Source organism: Papaver somniferum, chromosome 3, assembly GCF_003573695.1.
Source record: "Papaver somniferum cultivar HN1 chromosome 3, ASM357369v1, whole genome shotgun sequence".
Lineage (NCBI taxonomy): Eukaryota > Viridiplantae > Streptophyta > Magnoliopsida > Ranunculales > Papaveraceae > Papaver > Papaver somniferum.
In genome coordinates, this window is record NC_039360.1 from 35,435,926 (window position 1) to 35,457,665 (window position 21,740).

General features: G+C 38.9%; 3 protein-coding genes across 4 annotated transcripts; 1 reads left to right on the top strand and 2 right to left on the bottom strand.

The window, feature by feature from the left end:
* The first annotated feature begins 2,534 nt into the window (after nucleotides 1–2,534).
* LOC113361138 (transcription factor MYB82-like) lies at nucleotides 2,535–3,804 on the top strand. Its single transcript, XM_026604484.1, has 3 exons — nucleotides 2,535–2,795; nucleotides 2,897–3,026; nucleotides 3,102–3,804. The coding sequence occupies exons 1-3, from the start codon at nucleotides 2,660–2,662 to the stop codon at nucleotides 3,610–3,612; spliced, it is 777 nt and encodes a 258-aa protein (XP_026460269.1). The 5' UTR covers nucleotides 2,535–2,659; the 3' UTR covers nucleotides 3,613–3,804.
* A 478-nt stretch (nucleotides 3,805–4,282) lies between these two features.
* LOC113355841 (PTI1-like tyrosine-protein kinase At3g15890) lies at nucleotides 4,283–8,131 on the bottom strand. 2 transcript variants are annotated; one of them, XM_026598801.1, is made up of 4 exons: nucleotides 7,859–8,131; nucleotides 7,417–7,564; nucleotides 5,278–5,540; nucleotides 4,283–5,183 (listed from the first exon to the last, which is right to left on the bottom strand). In XM_026598801.1, exons 1-4 carry the CDS (start codon nucleotides 7,903–7,905, stop codon nucleotides 4,535–4,537), a joined length of 1,107 nt encoding a protein of 368 aa, XP_026454586.1. In that variant the 5' UTR covers nucleotides 7,906–8,131; the 3' UTR covers nucleotides 4,283–4,534. The 2 variants fall into 2 exon arrangements, with proteins under 2 accessions (XP_026454586.1, XP_026454584.1); XM_026598799.1 differs by having other exon boundaries at nucleotides 5,278–5,564.
* A 1,175-nt stretch (nucleotides 8,132–9,306) lies between these two features.
* On the bottom strand, nucleotides 9,307–20,955 carry LOC113355842 (pre-mRNA-processing-splicing factor 8A). The gene is made up of 24 exons (XM_026598802.1): nucleotides 20,529–20,955; nucleotides 19,996–20,119; nucleotides 19,790–19,882; nucleotides 19,192–19,582; nucleotides 18,043–18,526; nucleotides 17,150–17,940; nucleotides 16,799–17,067; nucleotides 16,382–16,696; nucleotides 15,994–16,298; nucleotides 15,449–15,903; nucleotides 15,207–15,333; nucleotides 14,593–14,834; nucleotides 14,363–14,486; nucleotides 14,058–14,247; nucleotides 13,861–13,968; nucleotides 13,461–13,714; nucleotides 12,561–13,177; nucleotides 12,356–12,462; nucleotides 11,961–12,215; nucleotides 11,391–11,864; nucleotides 10,931–11,290; nucleotides 10,534–10,812; nucleotides 10,110–10,352; nucleotides 9,307–9,865 (listed from the first exon to the last, which is right to left on the bottom strand). The coding sequence occupies exons 1-24, from the start codon at nucleotides 20,798–20,800 to the stop codon at nucleotides 9,671–9,673; spliced, it is 7,074 nt and encodes a 2,357-aa protein (XP_026454587.1). The 5' UTR covers nucleotides 20,801–20,955; the 3' UTR covers nucleotides 9,307–9,670.
* Between the last annotated feature and the right edge of the window lie 785 nt (nucleotides 20,956–21,740).

Genomic DNA, 21,740 nt, shown 5'->3' on the forward strand with positions numbered 1-21,740 from the left:
CTTATGATCCCCGAATCATTTCTTTGGTAAATCCATGCCGGAAGCTTGGATACACCAATGAGTTTGTCCATCAATGATGACAATGACTAGATGTATATTTGTTATCAGATTTGGAATTAATATTTTACTAATATGTTTCTTTCACGGAGCTCTTCATTCATGCCTAAAATTAATACAATCCGAGACGTATAACAGTGTCATCTACCGCTTTGAAAATCAGTAACTGAAAAATAATATACTAGCATACTTTATGTAAATGTAATTGAATCAACATCTCCTTTTAAGAAAAGAGAGGGTCATGCCACTGTAACAGTCTAACTGAATCTCCATCTCCTTTAAGAAAAAGAGTTTCTCTGACTCTGTCTCTGGTTTTCTTTTGGATCATTAATCTGTTGCTACTACTTTAAAGAAAGTTAATTTTTATGTTGAATCTTTTAGACATACAAAAATAAAATGTTATCTGATATATCAAAAAAGAAGTGCTCTTTTTTTCTTGTTATAAAAAAGAAGTTTATAAAATGCATAACAGTTTAAAGATATCTGCTTTGTCACTCTAATCAATGATCTCTTCTCTATTTCTTCCGTCTCTTTTCTTTACTTTCGAAATTTGATTGTACGTTATTCTCTGTTTCTCTTCACTAGTTTTAACAGAAAGTGTAAATTCATACATAGGTCAATAGTACCAAAGATATCATACCTAAAGATTTGTCATGACAAGGTTGAGTATTAATGTCTTAATCCTTAAAGGTGTAAACCTACATTTTTTGACTTTGTTATCAACTTTCCCTTTACTAGACGCTGTTGGTCTTGAGATTAAAGTTCAAGAGAAATATGATTCCTGTGGGGATTTGACCAAAGTCAATGAATGTTGACTGACAGATATTATAGTGTACATTTTCTCATGGCTGCTGCTGAATGTTACCAAATAAATAAAACACAAAACGGTTCTAATTATTAGATCCAGTGTACTGGTAATCCTCGTGGAATTTGCTAACCCCTGTAATAACCTTGCATTTTCTACGTAAACGTTGGGAAAAAAATGACAAAATAATTGTTTATTTTTCTTCTTCTTTGTTTTGGAAAATCTTATCATTGCGTCGGGTTAGATATATCAATTATGACTCCAAAGATCTTAGGCTAGATGTATGTACGCTGAAGTGTCTCCAAACCAATACTGACACAACCATGATTGAATGTAGGAGAATGCAGAAAGAAAGAACGCCCATTATGCAGGGGCAAAGAATGGACATAAATGTGCAAGTTTGGGAAATTAGGAGTCATTTTTATATAAAAAAACATACATATATATATATATATGGCTTTAGAAGCTAGTTTCCAAGTGAGGGAAATTGGCTCTCATGTCCATATATAGCTGATAGCTCTTCCCCTAAGCTAAAAGTATCAGAGTCCAGGCATATGCTCCAGAGGGACCAAACCTAGAGGTCTTCGGCAAAAGATAAGATCAATCTACATATTTTATCTTAGTATTTTGACGAAAACCAATCAACATTTTCAATCAAATTATAGATACCAGGAAATGTTACTTTGGCAACAAGCTTTTTTTGCAGAGTTCTTCAATAATGTCCAACAAAGGGCCACAGAAGAACTCTTTAGTTTCAATCATCTTTAATCAAATTTTCTCAGTTTTCGTTATCAAATTGCCATAAAGAGTGAAAGATGTTTCGTGATATAATTTATAAAAACAGGAGACTACTGTTTTAAGAGATTAATGGGACCAATAAGATTAGTCGGCATTCAAACAATTATGCAGGCTGCGGCCACTACTATAGTATAATGGCACCTAGAATATGAGCCACAAATAAATATGGTGGGGGAAGGAGAAACCTTGGCCCTCTCCCTTTGCGTTGCTGCTTTAGCTCAATAATGCAGTCTGCTGTTAAGGGGAAAAAATTGTGTTATTAGTTTGACACTTGTTTGCTGGCGGCAACATGCCGTTCATTTTCCTAGTTAGCCCGCATTAAATGAAATAAATTTTCCGTTCAGAGTGATTACAGTGTTTATGTAAGTTCTATGTAAGTTTTGCGCAGGCGTGCACCAAAATAACGTGCACCCTGCCGCGTCTCCTTGTTGATCCTTTGCCATGTGAACAACCATGCTTATCAGTAGCGCCTTCCTAATGCCCTGATGCTTTGTAAACACATTTTTTTCTCAGGAGCCAAATTTTAGTTTTGGACACCATATTATATATACAAGTTGCCGGACAACGTACAGTACGTAACAGACTTTATATCATTTTCAATAGACAAAATCTCTGCAACGAGTAACGTGGTTAACGTTTTAATATACAAGAGCTTTTTCTTTATTGCATTTTGTGTTTGCTGAAATTGTGCAATGTGGTATTCCCCATTACACATAGGGAAAGACATGTAACTTTGCTTTACAGAGAAAAGCTTAAAACCAAGCTAAAAGAAAAAGATAACTGGGCAAAGCAAAAAAATGTAGGACCTTTCCCAGTTTCCCTCATGTCTATATCATTGTCACTGAAAACTAGTCCAATGTATCGCAATCCATGCAGGATGGATTAGGATCCAGCCATCATCACCTCCACATTATTAAGAATCTCTCTTCTTGCTCGTGTTAGCGTATATAAAACCACTAGGCATATTCCGAAAAGGATTCAAACAAAACGGAGTTATCAATGGAGAGTGAAGGAATAACAAAGGAAGAAGAACTTCTTAATAGAGGTCCATGGAAACCAGAAGAAGATTTACTTCTTACTAGATACATTGAGACCTGCGGTGAGGGAAAATGGGCTACTGTTTCTAAGAGATCAGGTAACTCTCTCTTTCTCGCTAACGCGATCCATTAGTTGTGGCTTTTGGTGACTGCATTTGTGCTCTTAGCATCATTCTCTGTGTGTTTCTTCTGTTTGTAGGTCTTATGAGAGGTGGAAAGAGTTGTAGATTAAGATGGAAGAATTATCTTAGACCAAATCTAAAACGAGGCGATATGTCAGAGGCAGAAGAAGACCTTATCATTCGCATGCACAAACTTCTTGGCAATCGGTTAGTTTCTTATAAATTCTACTGCACTGGTCTAAACTTATGTAGCTCTAACTAATTGATTTGTTATGAATGAAGGTGGTCATTGATAGCAGGCCGGTTGCCGGGTAGAACAGATAATGAAGTTAAGAATTATTGGAACACACATTTAACCAAGAGGGAGATCATTCAACATGCCAAACCAGATGTACCCATGTCCAAGAGAAGAAAGCTACTTGATCACTCAGCAGACAAGGACAGTACTGAATCCACCTGCGACGACCAAAGTCCTAATAGCAAAACTAATGACGAGTCAGTTAATGAAACAGAAAGAAGCACCGTAAATGGAGTAACAGACGACGAAAGCAAAGTTACAATGAGTGAAGTGGTTTCTCATTCCTGGATGGATCATATGAAGTGCGGCAGCAATAATGATATGCAATCTCATTGGTTCCCGATGGATGGGAAATTCTTCGATGAACCGTACTTGACATCTCTTGACTCGATGTATTTTCTCGATTCATATTATGGAGTTGGTATAGAGAACTACTCTTGGACTGAATCTTTTACGTACGGTTTGGACGATCTGTACCCGATTTCATATAGTTAGATTCTAGATATGTTCTTGGTTAGTGTTTTTTTACTTTCTTGCAAAGGTCTTCCTAGTGTCAATTTGTTTAATTATGGCTTTTTTAGAGTTAATGATCATGTCTTTGAATCTATATTGTTTGTGTACGTAACTATCTTTAGTCATGAACTAAGATGGTGATTAGATGTAATAAAGAAGAATCTCAACTTTTCATTTTGACACCAGCGGGGAAAGTCTTAATGTTCTACGGTTGCGGAGCCAGGATCAAAGGTAAAAGGTGACAAACAATTCTATTGCGCAGCACCAATAATGCATTAAGGGCAGCAGAAAAAAAAGAGGTAAACTCTGAGAGCCAGTTGGTAAATGCCTCTTGCACATACCTGGCTCCACTCCTGAATAGCGACGCTGCAACTATGGTGTATGTAAATTGAGAGAGAATGATTTAGAGGACCACAGGTCCCTCTATTTAGCAGATCAGAGACAGCTGATAGCAACATATAGTTCAATGCACACGGTTGCTTAATCGAAGGAACTGATGAAACAGGCTTCATGGGTTCCAATACATGCTGCAAACAACGGCCAGTTTTAAGGGTCAGCTACCAGAGGACCACCAAAAGTGTGCCCTACTACTAGTCTAATTCAAAAATAGGAAAAGGAAAGCAGAAAGCAAGATGCAAATAAGATCAGTACCTTAACACAAGCAGAGAAGCCTTTTTCAACTGGAATCATAAATTTGAAGTGAAACATATTGATCTCACAATGACTACATTTTACATAACTAAAACCCCTGTTTGGTTAAGTAGGGTGAAACAATAAAATACCACTCAAAATCACAAAAGAGAAAGAAGGAAAAACAAACAAACAAAGAGTTTAAATCAATGCCTCCTTGTCCAAACACTAAATATTTACTGAGCTTTTGGTTTCAACAATATTTGATGCCCTCCTATGCAGAGTGAGCCACATCTTTCACCTCCTCTTTTGAATCCTGTTCCTCAGAGATTAAATCCGATTTATCGTCAACACTTGATAACCCATCTTGGAAACCAGCCAAAGGTTCTTCCTTGAATATCTGTTCATTTTGCAAATCTGATAATTTCTCTTTAGATTCTCCTTTTAGAAGATCTACCACTTCGAGCATGTTCGGTCTTTTTTCAGGTTGATTTTGAGTACACACAAGTGCAACAATGGCCACCCTCTTGAGTTCCTCTTCCACATAGTTCCCGTTCAGTTTTGGGTCAGCAACTTCATCGAATTTCCGCTGGCGAACCAAAGGTAGGGCCCAATCAATGATTGTTCGTTTGGTAGTCGGATTTAGCTTCTCTATTGGTTTTTTCCCACTAGCAAGCTCTAGTAATAGTATTCCAAAGCTGTAAACATCACAGCTCTCAGATGCTTTCCCCAGCATTGCGTATTCAGGTGCGAGGTAGCCAAGGGTACCCTTTACCCTTGTGGTCACATGAGTTGCTCCATCAGGAATGAGCTTTGCAAATCCGAAATCAGCAACTTTGGCGTTGAACTCTGAATCAAGTAAGACATTGCTTGCTTTGATGTCTCTGTGAATTATGTGTGGCACAGCATGGTGGTGAAGATAGCTGAAACCAATAAAATGGCACATCTGAGCAAACATTAAAGAACTTGCCAGAATTAAGAACAAGAAATAAAGAGAGATCAAGGGATAAGACTCACGCAATGCCCTCTGCAGACCCGATTATGATATTCATACGCCGCTCCCAGTCAAGTAAGTATTCTGCAGAGTGCTGTCCATGAAGATGGGAGAGTAAACTCAAGTTAGGCATGTAATCATACACAATAAGCCGCTCCTGTCCTTCAGCACAGTAACCTCTTAAACTCAATAGATTCTTGTGCCGGACTCTGCCCAATATCTCAACCTCGACAGAGAATTCCATATCGGCTTTGGTGCTCCAGACCTTTAGCCTTTTCACAGCAATCTGCAGAAGACATTGGATGTGAACCTAACACCACGATGACAGGAAAAATAAACAGCAGGATAAAGCCAGATTCGGTGAATGTGAACAAAGATTGAACCATCTAACTTTATTTCACAGTACCAAGTATATACAGTGAAAGAAAATGAAGAATTTCACTTTAAGGAGCATCCAAACCTGCCAAAGACTGATCAATGGCATATTTTCTTACTAGTCAAAGGTTCAAAAGTCTATAAGGAATGAGGCAAATAGGCTAGACTTATCAAACATGCTATCCACAATAAAGCTTGAGAACGCTCATCCTGAGCTCAACGGATCTTTGAGCAACCCCAGCAACAAGTACTAGCTTTACTTTACCACACTCAGTATTGCAACCACTCTCACCTAGTCGTAACAGCACTGAAATAGTACTACTTGTCAGTTTGATTTTCATGTAATAATTTGGATAATTCTTGATTGGTGGATAATCATAGAGCTTAATGATTCACTTCGTCTCTTAAACGTAAAGCCTAACTATAAAATAAGCGAAAGCATGAAGTCGGCTAGTATAATCAAATAAGTTTGAGCAACAATGGCAGGTTTCAGCAAAAAAATGAATACAAACTAGAAACAGTAAACTTCTAGAATAAAGAACTACTTCGTCATACTTATTTGCGGCACTTTCATTTAATTATACTTGTACAAACTTAGGACCCAGGTCAGACATTTAAACAAAGCAAACCATCTCGGGGAGAAAATTTCCTAGACCACATGAGTGGAATGATGTTATTAAGGTCCTGAATCCATTAAAAATCAAGGTGCCATTGCTTTCCCATGATCCCCTGGACTTTTCTGCCATCAAACCCATCGATGACTAATCTATCACTTTCCCACTCTGACAATACTTCTAACATGACTCTACACACTAAGATCTCTACCTGGCTCGAATGCAATCATATTAAAGAGTTAAGAGCTAAAAGACATTGAAAGGGATTAAAATTGAACCCTCAAAAAAATACTTGCATCGCAATGTGCAACTAAAGTCCATCAACAAAGATAGATGAGGACACAAAACTCTTTTGTCACTTCAACCAGCACAAAGCTGTGGACTAATGGTGCCCACGATCAAATGAAACTTAGCAGCAGTTTTTTATTCACTTGGCTCATGAAACATAAATCAAAGTAAATAGAAGAACCAGCAGTTTTTAAACGAATCTGATTTAAAATGTGCCATACATAAAAAGCTACAATAACAAGTAAATATCCAGTACAAAAGGCAGTTAAATAGAAGAACTTAGTAATTTCATATTTAGATCGTTGGCACTTGGCAGAATGAACTTTTAAACTCAAGTCACATGAAGAAGAAAGGTTATTCTAAACTTTTAGTTAAACTTAAACCTGCTCTCTTTCAACTCTAAATTACGTCTGTTGACCATCATATTAAGAGAACAAATATGTAATCAGTACAAACTCAGCCATGGTACGTTATCTGATCGGGTACTTCAATATGCTGATTGTCTTGATGAAACAGTTGCAGGGCACATGCACTGCATCACCACATGCCCCTACCATTTTTTATTTTCACCTATATTCATACACAGTTTCACACACAAACACAAAAGGGAAGCATCATTTTCTAAGTCTATTGTGCAAATCATGATTGCGTACAAACAGTACTAGGACCACTCAAGCTCATTTCTTTGTGAAGTAGCTATCACATTGCAAGGGTGGATAATGACAGTACTACTACCTTTGACGAACTACACATGATACACCTCCATAAGGGTAACTTGAATTTCCTCTTGCACACTTAATTCCTCTTATAATAAAACTACCAATAATCAGTAATTTCCTAAAGCATTTAAGAAATAAATAGAGAGAATTCACACAAAAAAAATACCTGAGATCCATCCCATAATTGTCCCCAATAAACACTACCAAATCCACCTTCTCCAAGCTTATTATCATAATTAAAATTGTTTGTAGCTGAATGTAATTCCTTCAAAGAAAATATCCTCCACCTTACTGTTTTCTTTCCCTTGTCTTTCCTGCAAATCAAAAAAAAAAAAAACCAATAACAACTTTAACTTCACTCTCAAAAGTACCTAAACAAAATCCCCCAAAACTTTTCCAGTTCTAATTTTTGAACTAAACCCATTTCTCAGTTAACAGTAAACAGTACTAATCGCTACAGAAATCTCAACTTAATTAGGTTAATTTTATTTCAAAACTCCAGCTTAACTACTACAAGCAAAACAAAGAACTATTTTATCAAAAATCAAACCTAAAAACAAACAACAACTTAAAACAGATCGAAGTGATCTTGAGAGCTTTAAACTTACCGATTTGATGTACTTTTTCCACAACACAACTTAGCAAATGAAGCCATATCTCTTAGTCTTACTGATCCAAATCGGGTTTTTTCCTCTTCTTCTTCTAGTTGAGTGTTGAGAGAGATGAAGGAGACTTTCTTTAGAGGGGAATCGTAACGGTTACAATGGAAGCAGACATATTAGGGGTGGCGAAAGTGATGGCACAGAAGAGAGAGAAGAGAGCCAACCAGAGTCTCTCCGGGTAGTTTTTCTGTTCAACACAGTAGTTATTGTTTTTATTCGTTTCAACGTGCGCCTTTGCTTTATTCTTACACTTGCTTGGGTGTGCACAACAGGTCAGCAGCAAGAACTAAACAAGAGACTGTTTCACCGGTCAAACAAATAAAAATTAGAAGTGCTATGGATCGGAAGCCAACTGATGATTTTGGGTATGCATGGCCGAATTTTCGGTATACGAGGAATTAGTAGTAGGTGAATCGGTAGCTAGGTTTATACGAGGAATTAGTAGTAGGTGAATCGGTAGTTAGGTTTTTGTCTGATAAACGGACTCGTCTGGATCTAACTTATCATTTTGACTCAAAAATTATTATTAACTGGTAGAATTATAGAAAACTTTTGAATGTATACCCAGCGAATTTGGTACAAAATGATGGCTCAAATAGTCTCGAACCAAATAAACGAGTCAGATCTTGAGTCATACATTAGGAAAGTGAAGGGGAGAAAAACAAAACAAAATATTGAATTCAATTGCTGAGTCAGACTCAAATCGCAAGTGAGACCCAAACAAAGTACTTTTAAGTCACCGATTATGCACGCCATTGGCAGTGTGTGGATTTAGAGTTTTATGATTTTATGTAACAAGGGAAGACACAGGTAATAGTCGTCTTGGTTTGTCGTTTGGATTTTGAAATCGTCTGCTTTGCTTTATTCTCACACAAAGACAAAGGCAGCAGCTTGTGTTGTGTGCATACCAGGTAAGCAACAACTAACCTGGACCGCATAATTGTTAGCGCACAATGTTAACTAGTCAATAGACTCACTCAAATACATAGAATACAAAATGATAGGAGAATCCTAAGCAACAAAATTGTATATACACATTAGAACTTTTTAATTAAGAAAGTCCTTTTTTTACAGAGGAATTATGGGTATATCTAGTAGGATCGAAACATGATAAATTCAGCGCGTTTCTTTGAAGGAACAAAGAAGAGGTTTCCTTGGTCCTTCCTACCACAGCTTCTAGTCTAAAGTCTAAAGAAAGACTAATCTGCGCTAAACATTGGACACTACAAGGCACAAACAGTTCCCAAAAAGAAAAAGAAAGTGTCAAGTAGCGTTTTTGGCATTATGATGTAGAGAACATATCAAGCAGGTGCCAAACCACACCATCGAAGAAGGTAGAATTTCAGAAGTATCTCTCTAAATGGCTTTGCTTCTTCTCAAACTAAATAAGCAAATAAAGAGAAAATAGGGACACAAATAAGAACTTGGTACTGGTCATACATTTACTACAGTTACCCAATACATATAAAAATACATTACAGTAGCATAGAAAGATCTGGATTGTACATATTTGTCTGAGTATTTACATGGGAGCCTAAAATGGTGTTCTTTTAGCTAATGTTTCAAGGGGGTTTTGAACACCCCAAGGAAAAAAAAAGGCGCCATCTGGAAATTCTATATCAGCTTCTCCTAAAGAAAGGAAAATACAGAAGCCAGCCCAAAATTACTTGTACCCTCTCCTCCAAGTGTTGTCACATTATCAAACTACAATACCCTTGGGGTTCATGGGAGTATTAATAAAAGCACAAATTCACCTGACTAGGTAAACTTGTCCTCCCGATCTCCTTCAGCCATGTTGTCTCCCTCTTCTATATTACTGAACTCAAGAAAATGAGTTGGCCTGTGATCTTCGTGATAATACTCACGAGGTGTTCCAAGCTTTATCCCGTACTTCAGATTAGGGTTATGCTTCACTCCATTGAAGTTGAAATTCCACGATCCACTGTCAGGAACCTGAAAATACAAAGCACCAGTAAGCCTCTAGTTCATCAGATACTAAAAAAAAAAAAAAAAAAAACAAGGAAACTTCTTTCAAATAGGTTTTGAGTTCTAGATCATCCATAAGAGTGGAGAGATCTACAACAGAGAAAGCTAATCACTGTGAACATTTTCCGAAGGAACCAAGAGAGTGCCAGGGAAGGAAACATATAGACTATACATGGACATATTTAGCATCAAGAAGTATGTTAATCTTTACCATGTAAAACCCTAGGAAGCGATCACTGAGGAGCATCTGAACCTTCTCATAGAAAGTTGGAAGGTAACCATGAGGATTGCTTCCGGAGTCCTTGTTGGCACGCCCCCACTCGTACCCTGAAGGGGTAAGTTTGTAGGCAGTTAATGAGCATGAACCCGGAGTGAAACTGCAGGTCAAGATGATGCACTTTTCTCCATCCCACTGCTTGTTACTTTCAAGAATTTGAGCATGGCCAGTCAGATCCTGCACATAGTAACAATTATAAAAGTCAGATAAAACTTGACTCTGAAAAACACGGAACATCAGTAGCTCAAGTTTCAAAGTTCGTCTCAGTAAATTCGAACATCGCACTAGGAGAGTCGACACAAACAAGGATCTTTACGACAACAATGATGATGATCAAAGAATAAAAAACATCAAGTACCTGTGGGGACAGCTGAGGAAGCTCGTTTGGTTGAGTATGCATCCACCCAAGCGGCTCCAGGTCGTTCAAGAAATCATGCTCTGGCAGAGCCAATGGAAGTTTGACATCTTGATGTGTACCCAACTGAGGAACCATGACAATACAGCGAATCTCTTTCACTTGAGGGTTGTCGGGGGGGCTTACACCATACAGGTAACCTGCAATTTGTGTTCGGAGATCTGCTACACAGATGAACTTCTTCAAAATGTTCTTGGGCATGATATAAGTGTATCCTGTCTCCTGCTCACAAGAACCACATTAATCCAGAATCAGAAAACTCTCTTTAACCAGGGAAAAAAAGGAAGAGAAAAACAAAGAAAGAAAACATCAACCAGATGAATCGAATCGTTAGCTGTACCTTAATGTCCTCCGAATTAACATAAATGTGATTAACACGGAGATAAAGGTTGGTGGCTGAAATTGCTCTCACACGCCAATCGGTTTTCGATACATGCTGTTGGGTCTCAAAAGGACTCGTCGTGGTGACAATGAGTTCTTCACCATGCACATTTGTCGTCTTTGTTGTGACTGCTGTCAGCTGGCTTGATTCCTTCTGTTGCTTTTCAATCTCTTGTATCTGCTGACGTTGTTGCGAGGGTGGAGTAATCTCAGCACCAAGAATAATATCACGAATCTCAGACTGGGTCAGCGCCGATGTGTTCACATTATTCTTCTTTGCATAATCTGAGAGTATAAGATCCCTCAAAGCAACCTCTACCTGCGTTAAGGAAACTCTTAGTCAGCCCTTGTTTGCTCGAATACAAAACACACACACATTTGACCACATGATATTCCCATTGGTTGAACACGGGACTTACCTTCATCCATTGATCATCAGTGAGAGAAGGCCAAATGTGATGTGGTTCAGTGACAACCGTTGTATCAGGCTTTAGCAACATCTTTGCCTTCTCGTTATTCACATGTAAGGCACGCAAGATTAAAATCAAACGCGAGAAAGCCGTGTAAGACGATATGCTCTTCAGCCAATCATCATAGAGATTAAACAGAAGCATTTGTGGCTCAGTCGCCTTTAGAATCAAATCACCAAATTTCTCAATCTTCAAGCAAGCCTGGAATGGAAGCTGCAACTCACTGCCTTTGATAACCACATTGGGGAAATCAAGCAAGTGGACCTCCAGAGGGTCAAGCATTCCCTTACGAGTGACGATAATCTGCTTTGGCTGCTCTTCAACTGGCAAGGACCGCACAAGAGCAGCTACTTCCTCAGCAGTTTTCCACTTGGCCAGCTGTCCGAGACGTTTCTGCCCTGCCCACACACTTGTATGGATGACCTATAGACACCACATATGTTTGTTAAGACCGTGAGGTATAAACACTGAGATCAAAAGCAAACACAACAAATCAGCAAAACAGCCCTGAAACTGTACCTTCAGAAACAATTGCCCAGTCCTTGGATTGAATATAAAAATAGCACCATTGATGGGCTTAGTCGTGAGATTCCCTTCAAATGTTTTGTGGATAGTTACACGATACACATTGGTGTCATCCACAAACCATATTATTTGATTGCTGAAAATCTCTCCATAGTTTTGAGATGACAGATATGGCTCTGTAGGCTCAGAAGAATACAACTGTAACCCCTTCCTGATACGCTCCCTCAAAACATACAAAGCTGGATTTGACTGCACATGGAACAGGAACCATCAGTTAGACCGGGGGGGGTTGGATTTTTAACCTAATCGACTAGATTATTTGCCTCTATTAACAGCTAAAAAGTACGCCAAATCATTACAGGACATTATGAAATGACTTGCAAACTTACCTTCATGATCTTATTCATGGCTTGAGCAAGAAGCGGCTTCGATCCGGGGAACCAGTTACCAAATGCAGAATGCAAATTGTATGCCAGATCAATACCAATCATCACTCCTGTAACACATAAAATCCAATTAGAAATATACTAATATAACTCCACGGAAGCAACAAAAAGACGGATGAATAAGAATGTAACAAAAACAGGGACATACCAGTCGGTGAAGGATAGATAGACATGTTGTCAGTTGTATAATCCATAAACTTTGCTCGAGTGTAACGTTCAATATCATGGGAATCATAGTCACCCCACCGAAGCTGTACATCTATCCAGTATTTATTGCTTGCTTTCTGGTCGAACACATCCTTTGACTCGGCAACCAGACTAGGCTTTGACATAGGCCACCGATGGGCAGCAAAAAGAAGAATATCAGCACAGGAACTATTCATCTTATAACTCTTCCTTGGATGAATCGTCTCCTTCTGCACAGTTTCTATCTCCAGTGCATCTAACTCTTGATCTAAAACTTGGCACAGATCCATAACTACACTCTCGTGTACCTTTTGCCACAAATGAGCACGGAATATCTGAATCAAAGATATCTTCAAAGTGGGAATCTTTCCATGCATGAATATACCCGTCAGGTCTAATTGAACTTGGAAACCCACATACACATTAGCACGATTTATGGTAGGTGACCACCAAAGGGTAAACCTACGGTTGGGTATTTGGTTAAGCCCGGATCTCTGTGCATTGGTCAGCTTCTTGTATTTCATAGACTCCTCGAAACCAGATGCTTTCTCCCAAAAAAGACCTTCCCAAGTTGGAAAGCTAAAACACACGACAACAACTCAAGTTAGTCACAAGATCGAGAGAGACTGCCCCTCGTGATTTTATAGTATTGCAAAAGAAGATCACTAATATCGCAAATGGCACAAGTATTTCTAAAAGGTTTAGAAGACAATGGGACACCCTCACACAACTCACAGAATTGAGACTAATAAGACTCGGCATTTTAAAATAGATTGTCCTATGAAAGGCAATGCTACATGCTTAATCGGTTCCCTTTACGTAATAGTAGATCAAAATGGAAAAGAAAGTAACTGGGACTTACTATGTTCCCTTGAACAAGGTATGCTCCAGAATACCCTCTACTCCTCCAAGTGCCTGGATGACATCCGTCCTGTAGTTATTCAAATTCCACAATTTCCCATCGTGTCGCTGGTGAGTCCACCAGAAAGGATTCTGCTTTAGAACTTGATACTGCTTAAAGTCAGTACGCACTCTCCATCCCTTGTCATATGCAAGAGTGTGCCGATCCTTTTGAAACAGAGTATTGATTCGAGGTATTCCCCTATCCCAAGAATCCTGCATTGTTCGAGAAAAGAATTTAACGTCAAGAATCATGTATAGTGCGGTGAAATGCTGCCAGTGCAGGTTTTACCTACAACGTGATAAGGCAACAACAAAAATAAACCATCTTAAGCTCCGAAAGTAACAATGAAAAACCTCACCTCAAGATCCTCGAGAGTTAAGCGCCTGTTCTGGGACTGTGCCTCCTGCCTCTTCAATGCATACTCGGCCCAAACACGTTGTGAATCTATGAACTCACTCTCCCATGGCTGTCGAAATATTGATAATAGGTTTATACATCTGAGATCTATATGCAAACAGGTAACATCCATAGAAAAATTAGGTTTGAAAATCATACCTGTATGTAACGATAAAGATTTGGAATTAGCTGGTCCTCTTCATGACTCATACCACTCCTGAAATGAGTTACCCCAACATCTGTTTGTTGACTGTATCTAAGATCACTTTGTGGAATCAATATGTGACCCATCGATAACATACCAAGGCCTCCTATTTCTTTCGGCGTGTAGAAAATGACAGGAGGAAATCTGAACAGATATAGGAAAACGTCCTATATTAAGTTACTATTAATCCAAAACTTTGTATACAGTTAAAAAAAGGTAAATTACTTTGATGAGTGTAATAACGAACAGGGTGTTTTACCTGCTAGGCATTTTTGAATTTAGCCCAATCTTGATACGAGTTTGAATTTTATTCTCACACTTGACCAGCAAATCTAATAGTTCCTGGGTATGCACAGTTGCTTCTCGGAAATATGTCATAAGACCTGCCAAAGAGAAGTTGGACACCAAGGTTACACGAGCTTGCAAATTATATCAACTGGCAGGATAAAGCAACACGTGCAATGGACATCAGGAAACAAATAAACGTACCTATAAGAGCTGTATTCCACTTGTTAACAATTTTTGTGAATGTTGTTGACCCTGACGACATAAGGATCTGCCTAACACGATTTTCAAATACTTTCATATGCTCATCATCAACACGTAAAAATGCAACTGCAGTTCGTTCTTTTGTCTGTTCATTCTGCAGATTCCAGACTCCGTCCTTTGTATTGCTGAAAGCCTCTTGAGTCATTCTTATCTTTGGCAGTATCCGTACTTCAAATCCACACCTACACCAAAGAAGGTAATGAATTATTTGATAATATAGCTAAAAGTGAAGTAAGACTGGTCATATGGCCAACAAACAGATACAAACTGAATAAGCAAGTCACCAAGCAGGTAATATAACTGAGTAACATAAAATATTTCTATTCTGAGATTCAGATCTCGAATCTAACAAATTACGTAACCAACCATGTAGATGTCTTATGAAATTGACAAAGTTACACTTGCATGTGGAGTGCATTCTTAAGCTTGAGAAGGTTAACATGACATCATGTGCAAATAGATATGATCAATGTTATCACAGACTATGAAAATGAGTAACTGATGATAATATTACAAATATGTAAGAGAGAAGTAACGAAGGAAAGAACTCTTACATGCTGAAGAGCAAATTGGGATTGTCCTTGCTGAATACAGAAACAAAACTGTTCTCCCACTCCAAAGTGGTGATACTTCGAGGAAGCCGATTTTTCATATCCCAGAAGACACTTCGCCCAAGATTAACTAAAAACAACAAACGAAAAAAACAAAGATGAATATCACGAACAGTCTTGCGAGGGAAACAATGCAGATCAAGGAAACAATGAAGATCAAACATCCAAGGCAAGAAACAACTTACCATCATGTTTCATGAGCCTCATTCTTGCATCCCTTGGCCAACACTTCTTGTTGTTATACCCAACCATGTTTTCATTGTTGGGATCAGGATGTTCGGTAAGATACCGCTGGATAAGATCTCGTGCCTCTTCATGAGTAAATCGGAACAAAATGTGCACTCTATCTATATATCGGGAATATAATCGGATTGGATGCCTTGTTTCAACTTTTGTATCCCAAAAAGTAATGAATTCATTTGGCATCTGAGGAGGGCCCGCGATTTCACTCGCCCGAGTCAAACCAAGGAGCAAGAGATCCAGCACGAGTCCATAATACTGAACAACAAACGAGGCAAATTGAAGACCACGAATCAGACCATACGAGTTAGTGTGGCTCATATCCTTGTAGGATAACACGACATTATTCTTAGCAGTAACGTAATCAGCAATATTGTGGTCCAGAACCAAACGCAAAAGCCTGCAAAAGAAACACAGCAATACACATCAACATCAACCAAAAACTATGGTGCACATCCTTAATGAGTTTGGAGCACGGACAGTTCATTACCTATTAAGCATAGTCAAGTCGATCTTTTCAAAGAACTTCTCAAACTTCGTCTGCAGCATAACTACACACTGCCCATCACCGGTGTCCCATATACCTTGCAAGTTATTGATACCTTGACACCATTTATACACTAAAAGTGGAGGTGGTTCAGAGTCAGCAGGCTTAATCCAATTGGGAAAGAGATGACGTTTGTCCCCTTCATACCAAAGATATTGGTCAAGGTATGCATCTGTAATCTTTTCCAGTGGCTCAATCTCGTACACTGGAATCAGGTAACTGTACAAGTCCATGAACTCAATGCCAACCTGTCACACAAAAGAAAGAACACATAAGCCTTCTATATTAAGCACACAAATTACGAAATTATGCAGAGAGGAAACAAACTCACCTCTTTAAAAGCACGCTGTGTAAGAAGGTGACGTTTTATTCGTGACAACGCCTCATGAGGATTGTCATAGGCTTGTTCGATGAGACCTAATTCCTCTCTTTGAGTCTGGTTTAACCTCACCGCCACACTATATGATTCCTTCAGCCTCTCTAACGCAAGAATGAGAAGCTTTGTGTCATGCTTGTAGGACAAAGGAGGGAAAGGTATTGGTGAGAACTTCCTTGATTCTAGCCAATGCACAGTCGTGGTGTAAATAGCAACAGCTTCTTCTGGGGTGACATATGGACCATCCTTCAAATAATTGTGTTGTCGCTCCTGTAATTGGAGGGAACAAGTAAATAGACAGAAACTTGCAGTAAAAATGACTTCATTATAAGCAAAAATAACCAGTTGAATAACTAAAATAAATCAAATAACCTGTTCAGCCTTTAACCACAGACGGGTCAATCTTCCTAAATTCTTTCTACAAACAGTCTTGTCGACTGTGGCACCTCTTCTAATACGCTCACGATTGTAGTGGGCAACATTTGTCCACCAATCTGCTTTTGACTTGACATAACGAAGAATCATATTCTCAATTGGAACAGGTAGACCAGGAACCTTCCAGGGAATGTTAGCTTTCCAGCAACGCCATGCTTCACTAAGGTGCTGCAAGATAGTCCTGGCTTTATTTTGCTTAATACCCTCTGCAAATAAAATTTTCCATCAGTAAAAGGTAACAATAAAATAATTTGAAAAAGGGTATGTGCCAGAGAAAAAGATAATTACCTGGCATTGCATCAAGCACATCATGCATAACAGCAGCTCGAAGTTCCAAGTCGAAGTGACTCTCAACACGTTGCTTAGTTACAGTCTTGGCAACTCCCTTAGAATGACGTCCTTCAAATTGCCTAGCTAATAAATTTCCAAGCCATCTTTCTAACAGAGGCACAATTCCACGAAGGAAGAACAGCCATACCCTCCACATAGGCGCCCAGAAACCACAGCCAGGTCCTTTCCCAACAGGTCCAGTATTGAAGCGGTAATATATTAAGTGCTTCAAGTCTTTACACATTCTGATCTGCCGCATAAGTCTGTATTTGTACCGATACATACCAGTCAGCTGACCAACGTGTGAGAATGTGTACTGAAGTCCATCTGCCAATTGGAATGCATCTACATTCCCCAAACGGAATTGGATGTTGGCATCCACCACAAGTTTCGTCAGACGCAAGATTTCACGACACAGATGAAACGCATTACCAAAACGTGACTTCTTACGTTCCTTCGTAGTAAGAGTCTTCACGGGTTTCAGATTAAAATTGTAATCAAGATGGAGATAATTCAAATTTTTTCTGTGAATCAAAAGATTCAACATGTTGTATCCTTGCTTACAAACTTGAAGACCGGCTTCAGCCCAATCCAACTCAGTACTCTGGAAAAACTTAGTAGCTTGGAGTGAACGGAACAAGTGCTTCTTCTTCTGAGCCTTGGGTGGTCGGTGATGCAACTCATTCAGCACAAAACATTTCAACAATTTCTGGTAACTCACCCGGACTTTAACAGGATACGATGGAGGACTGCAAGATAAAAAGGATAACAAAAATATCAAACAAATTAGCGGATTCTGCAACTGGATAAATGTATCTAGCAAGCAGACAGAAGTGGAGAAAAAAGCATACCAGTGCTCCTTGTACCACTCTGAGACAAGAGGAATATCTTCAGCACGTCGCATCCTACCAGATCTCATGTTGAAAGGGCGTGGGGCAAACAGTAACGAAATACCTGCAGCGGTAGTATCAGTGTATAGCTGAGTGTTTTGAAGCAAAGGCTCCACCCCTTCCGGCATAACAAACTCATCGTCCTCTTCTTCGTCATCTTTCTTTTCTTTCTTGTCTTTGTTAATGGAAAGTATGGGGTGGATCAAAGGATCATAGTAGAATGCAGGTAAATCAGGATCCTCAGTTTTAATATACATAATCATCGGTGTATGATAAACACAGAGCTTCACTTTCCTAGGCCTATTGTTGTATAGATGAGGAAACGCAATTCTATACTCCGTCCTGAGAGGAGACCGGATGATAAGTTTATTGATGTCATTAAACTCATTCCAGTCCTCATCCCCTTTCTCCATATCACGATACAAAGGCTCAAATTTGGGACCACCTGGATTAGAACAAATGAACAATGGTAGTTAGAACAATGGATTTCAAAGATACACTCAGCATAATGACAGTTGCAGCAAATGGACTTCACAGGGGAATATGATGCAAGTCATATGATGCAAGTAACCACTTGTGTGAAGACAACATACACGAACAGAACCTCCTAATGTGAATATTAATGACAAGAATATTAATGACAAAAGATGATTATCATCGAACTCAACCCCACACCAAACTTCCCAGACGCGCGATAAACAATACAACTATTGTTAAAAAGTGAAAAAGTAAAACGAGATTCTGCTAGAGTTCCTAAAGATTGTTAAATTTAATTTTCCATGTCATCAGAAAAAGAGCATGGTATCCCAACCCCAAAACTTCCAATTGACGTACTCAGTGATCAATCAACATATGCTGGTTCAAACAGAAGAGAAGAGCTCATACTTGAGGCTAAGACCTCACAAATAATGCATACGACTGAATCATCATGAACCAAGTTTTATATCAAAAAGGCTTGGTTTTCCCGTATTCCACAAATACAAGCAACTTACAATGAGAAGCTAACTTAGACGCCAGCAAGCAAATTAAAATGAGCCACTAACTTACAGGCCAAACATCTGATTGTTTATTCCGTAATGTAAACTGTACAAGGAAAAGCAAGAAGCTTACCAGGAATGCACATGTTTAATGCTTTTGCCGTAAAGAAGGATTCCATATCAAATAAGTAGAAATAGTTTCTGTCGATCAAATCAGAAAGAAGCTGTCCAGCAAGACGATGTAGAGTTGCCATTATTGGAAGAGACAGATGCCACCTCCTGTAACTAGGTCCATTGATGAGCTTTGTCTTGACAAGAGGCTTATGGTCATAAAACCATGTATAAACTGCAGAATCTTCCTCTTCATCCATCTCTAATTGGATTGGCTCCAAGGGATCCACATCTAACAGATTGTCAGCATAGTCTAATGGTGGTTCCTCATCATCAAAAGGTGGAAACCGCATCCTCTTGAAATGTCGACGATCCCTTTTCTCCCTTCGCATCATAATCCACATTGTACCCCACTGAAATATTTCATAAACATTAGTGGCATGACACAGACAGCAATAAGCACAGAATTACCTAAAATTACCCATCCATCCAGCATCCTATTAATTAATAGGTAATTAATTCAGGCACAAGTTAAATCTAAATGATAAGGAACTTCAACCTCCACTAACTAAAGGTTGGGAAGAGTAGAAGCGTACGCAAGAGTGAGAGGGAGAGGGTACCTGTGCCAAATATATAGGTTCAACAACCCATGGTATCTCATTCACGAATGTGATTGCTCCAGTAATGTGATACAAAATCTTCACATCCCGCACCTACAACCACAGAAATTGGAACCTAAGGAGAAGATACGATGAATCCAACCTTTTAAGTGCTAATCAAAACTAAATTGTTCAAATAACACAAAAGGCAGCCGAAGTTAAATTACCTGCTCCCAAGGCATTGGCATGTTCTCAAGCAGCTTGTAGACTGCATGAGGGATAAATTTAAGAGCTCCGAGATAAACTCTTTTATCGTGCCGATATTTCTTGGACGACATGTCTCCATGGTCTCTGTAAATTACCACAGTTAGATGGATAGATCCAGAACAATCAATATAAATATCATATAAAAAATACTAAGCAATTGCCAAGATTATCTGGTAATGTCTCAAAATTTGGGACCTAACCAAGCATCTCTTTCAGACTTTCTTGAATAACACAATTCAAACCATGGTCACTAACTTCTAATGGTAGAACCTTAATACCTAGCCCTGTGTAAATTTCTTCATCTATTACCTCAAACCCTAATATCTTGGGGTAAGATTTTTAACATTCCAATATGCTGAAAATAGTACCAACGAAATTTAAACTCCATATACAAAACATCTAAACCAAAACCCTAAATCACTATACAAAAGAAAAATACAAATCCAAACTACACTTGAAGTAAAATCCATAGATCGGAAGCTTATTCACTCACCTTATGATTTTACGAACATGTTCAGGAGGCATATCTTCTTTCTGAGTCTCAACAAAACCGAACTTCCTCTTATCACCATATCTTTTAGAGTTAAGTTGCATCCACTTACGTGCTTTCTCTTCTAAAAGGGCTTCAGTTTCAGCTGGAGTTGGTGGTATACTATACAATGGTTGCATCGCTGGTGGTGGAGGAATTGAAGAACCACCAGTACCAGGTGGTGCAACAGGTTGTGAAGAGGAGCTACTAGCTCCTCCCACGTTGTTGTTCCACATCTTGTATCACCTCGAACCCTATTCAACCAGATGGATTTACCTTCTTTCTACTAATTCTTTGGAGAAGATGGTTTAATGGAGTTTTTAGGGTTTTCGAATCTCAACCTCTGAGAAAAACGAGGGATAGAAGAAGTGAGAGAGAAAGATCGAAGGGGAGAGTGTGGAAGTGAGGGTCTTATGAGTAGAGTTGGGCCTGAGGCGGTGATTATGACCGCCTTATGTTTATGGACTTGGATAGGGGCTTTTATCGCCAGTTCTCATACTAAGAGCAACTTCCATGGTCCATATCTTAATCTATTGTGTTGGCAGTTGTCACACGTCTATTTAATCGCCTAAAATTTTCTATGGGACATGACCGGCAATACTTGCAGTTCAGTGATTCAACGTCACCCACAAGTACTCAGCCTTGCATATTTGCATCACAGTACGCATCTGCCTTCACTCCAAAGACTTTGCACAACGGAAGTCTTTTCTTCTTTCTCTCTAACACTTCATGCCCCCATAAGCATAGGAGGTTCTGCCATGCATCAAACCAATTGACAAACTCTCACAAACCAGCAACATAATGAACACAAAGAATACTGCAACAAACCCATTTTATTGCACTAAAGGAAGATTATAAAACTTGTTCATCACATGGACCAAAAACAGGCCATTCACCCTCTTGGTGAATGCTTAACTCTCTCAAACATGATACTAACTCTATCCTATGTAGCCTACTGATTTTCCTACTCCTTAGGACTATTTATACATCAAACTCAATAGCCAAAACTGTGTGCAACCGCTTGCACATCCTACAGACAGCCACATGTCCACGGGTAGTTTTCCTAACCGCCAATCTGCTTTTCAACTGCCACCTTTTGTGTTGTCATGCAGATTGAAGCCACACTTGTCTTGAACGGTTAGAACATGCCAAACTTAGTTATAAAGACTCTTTATA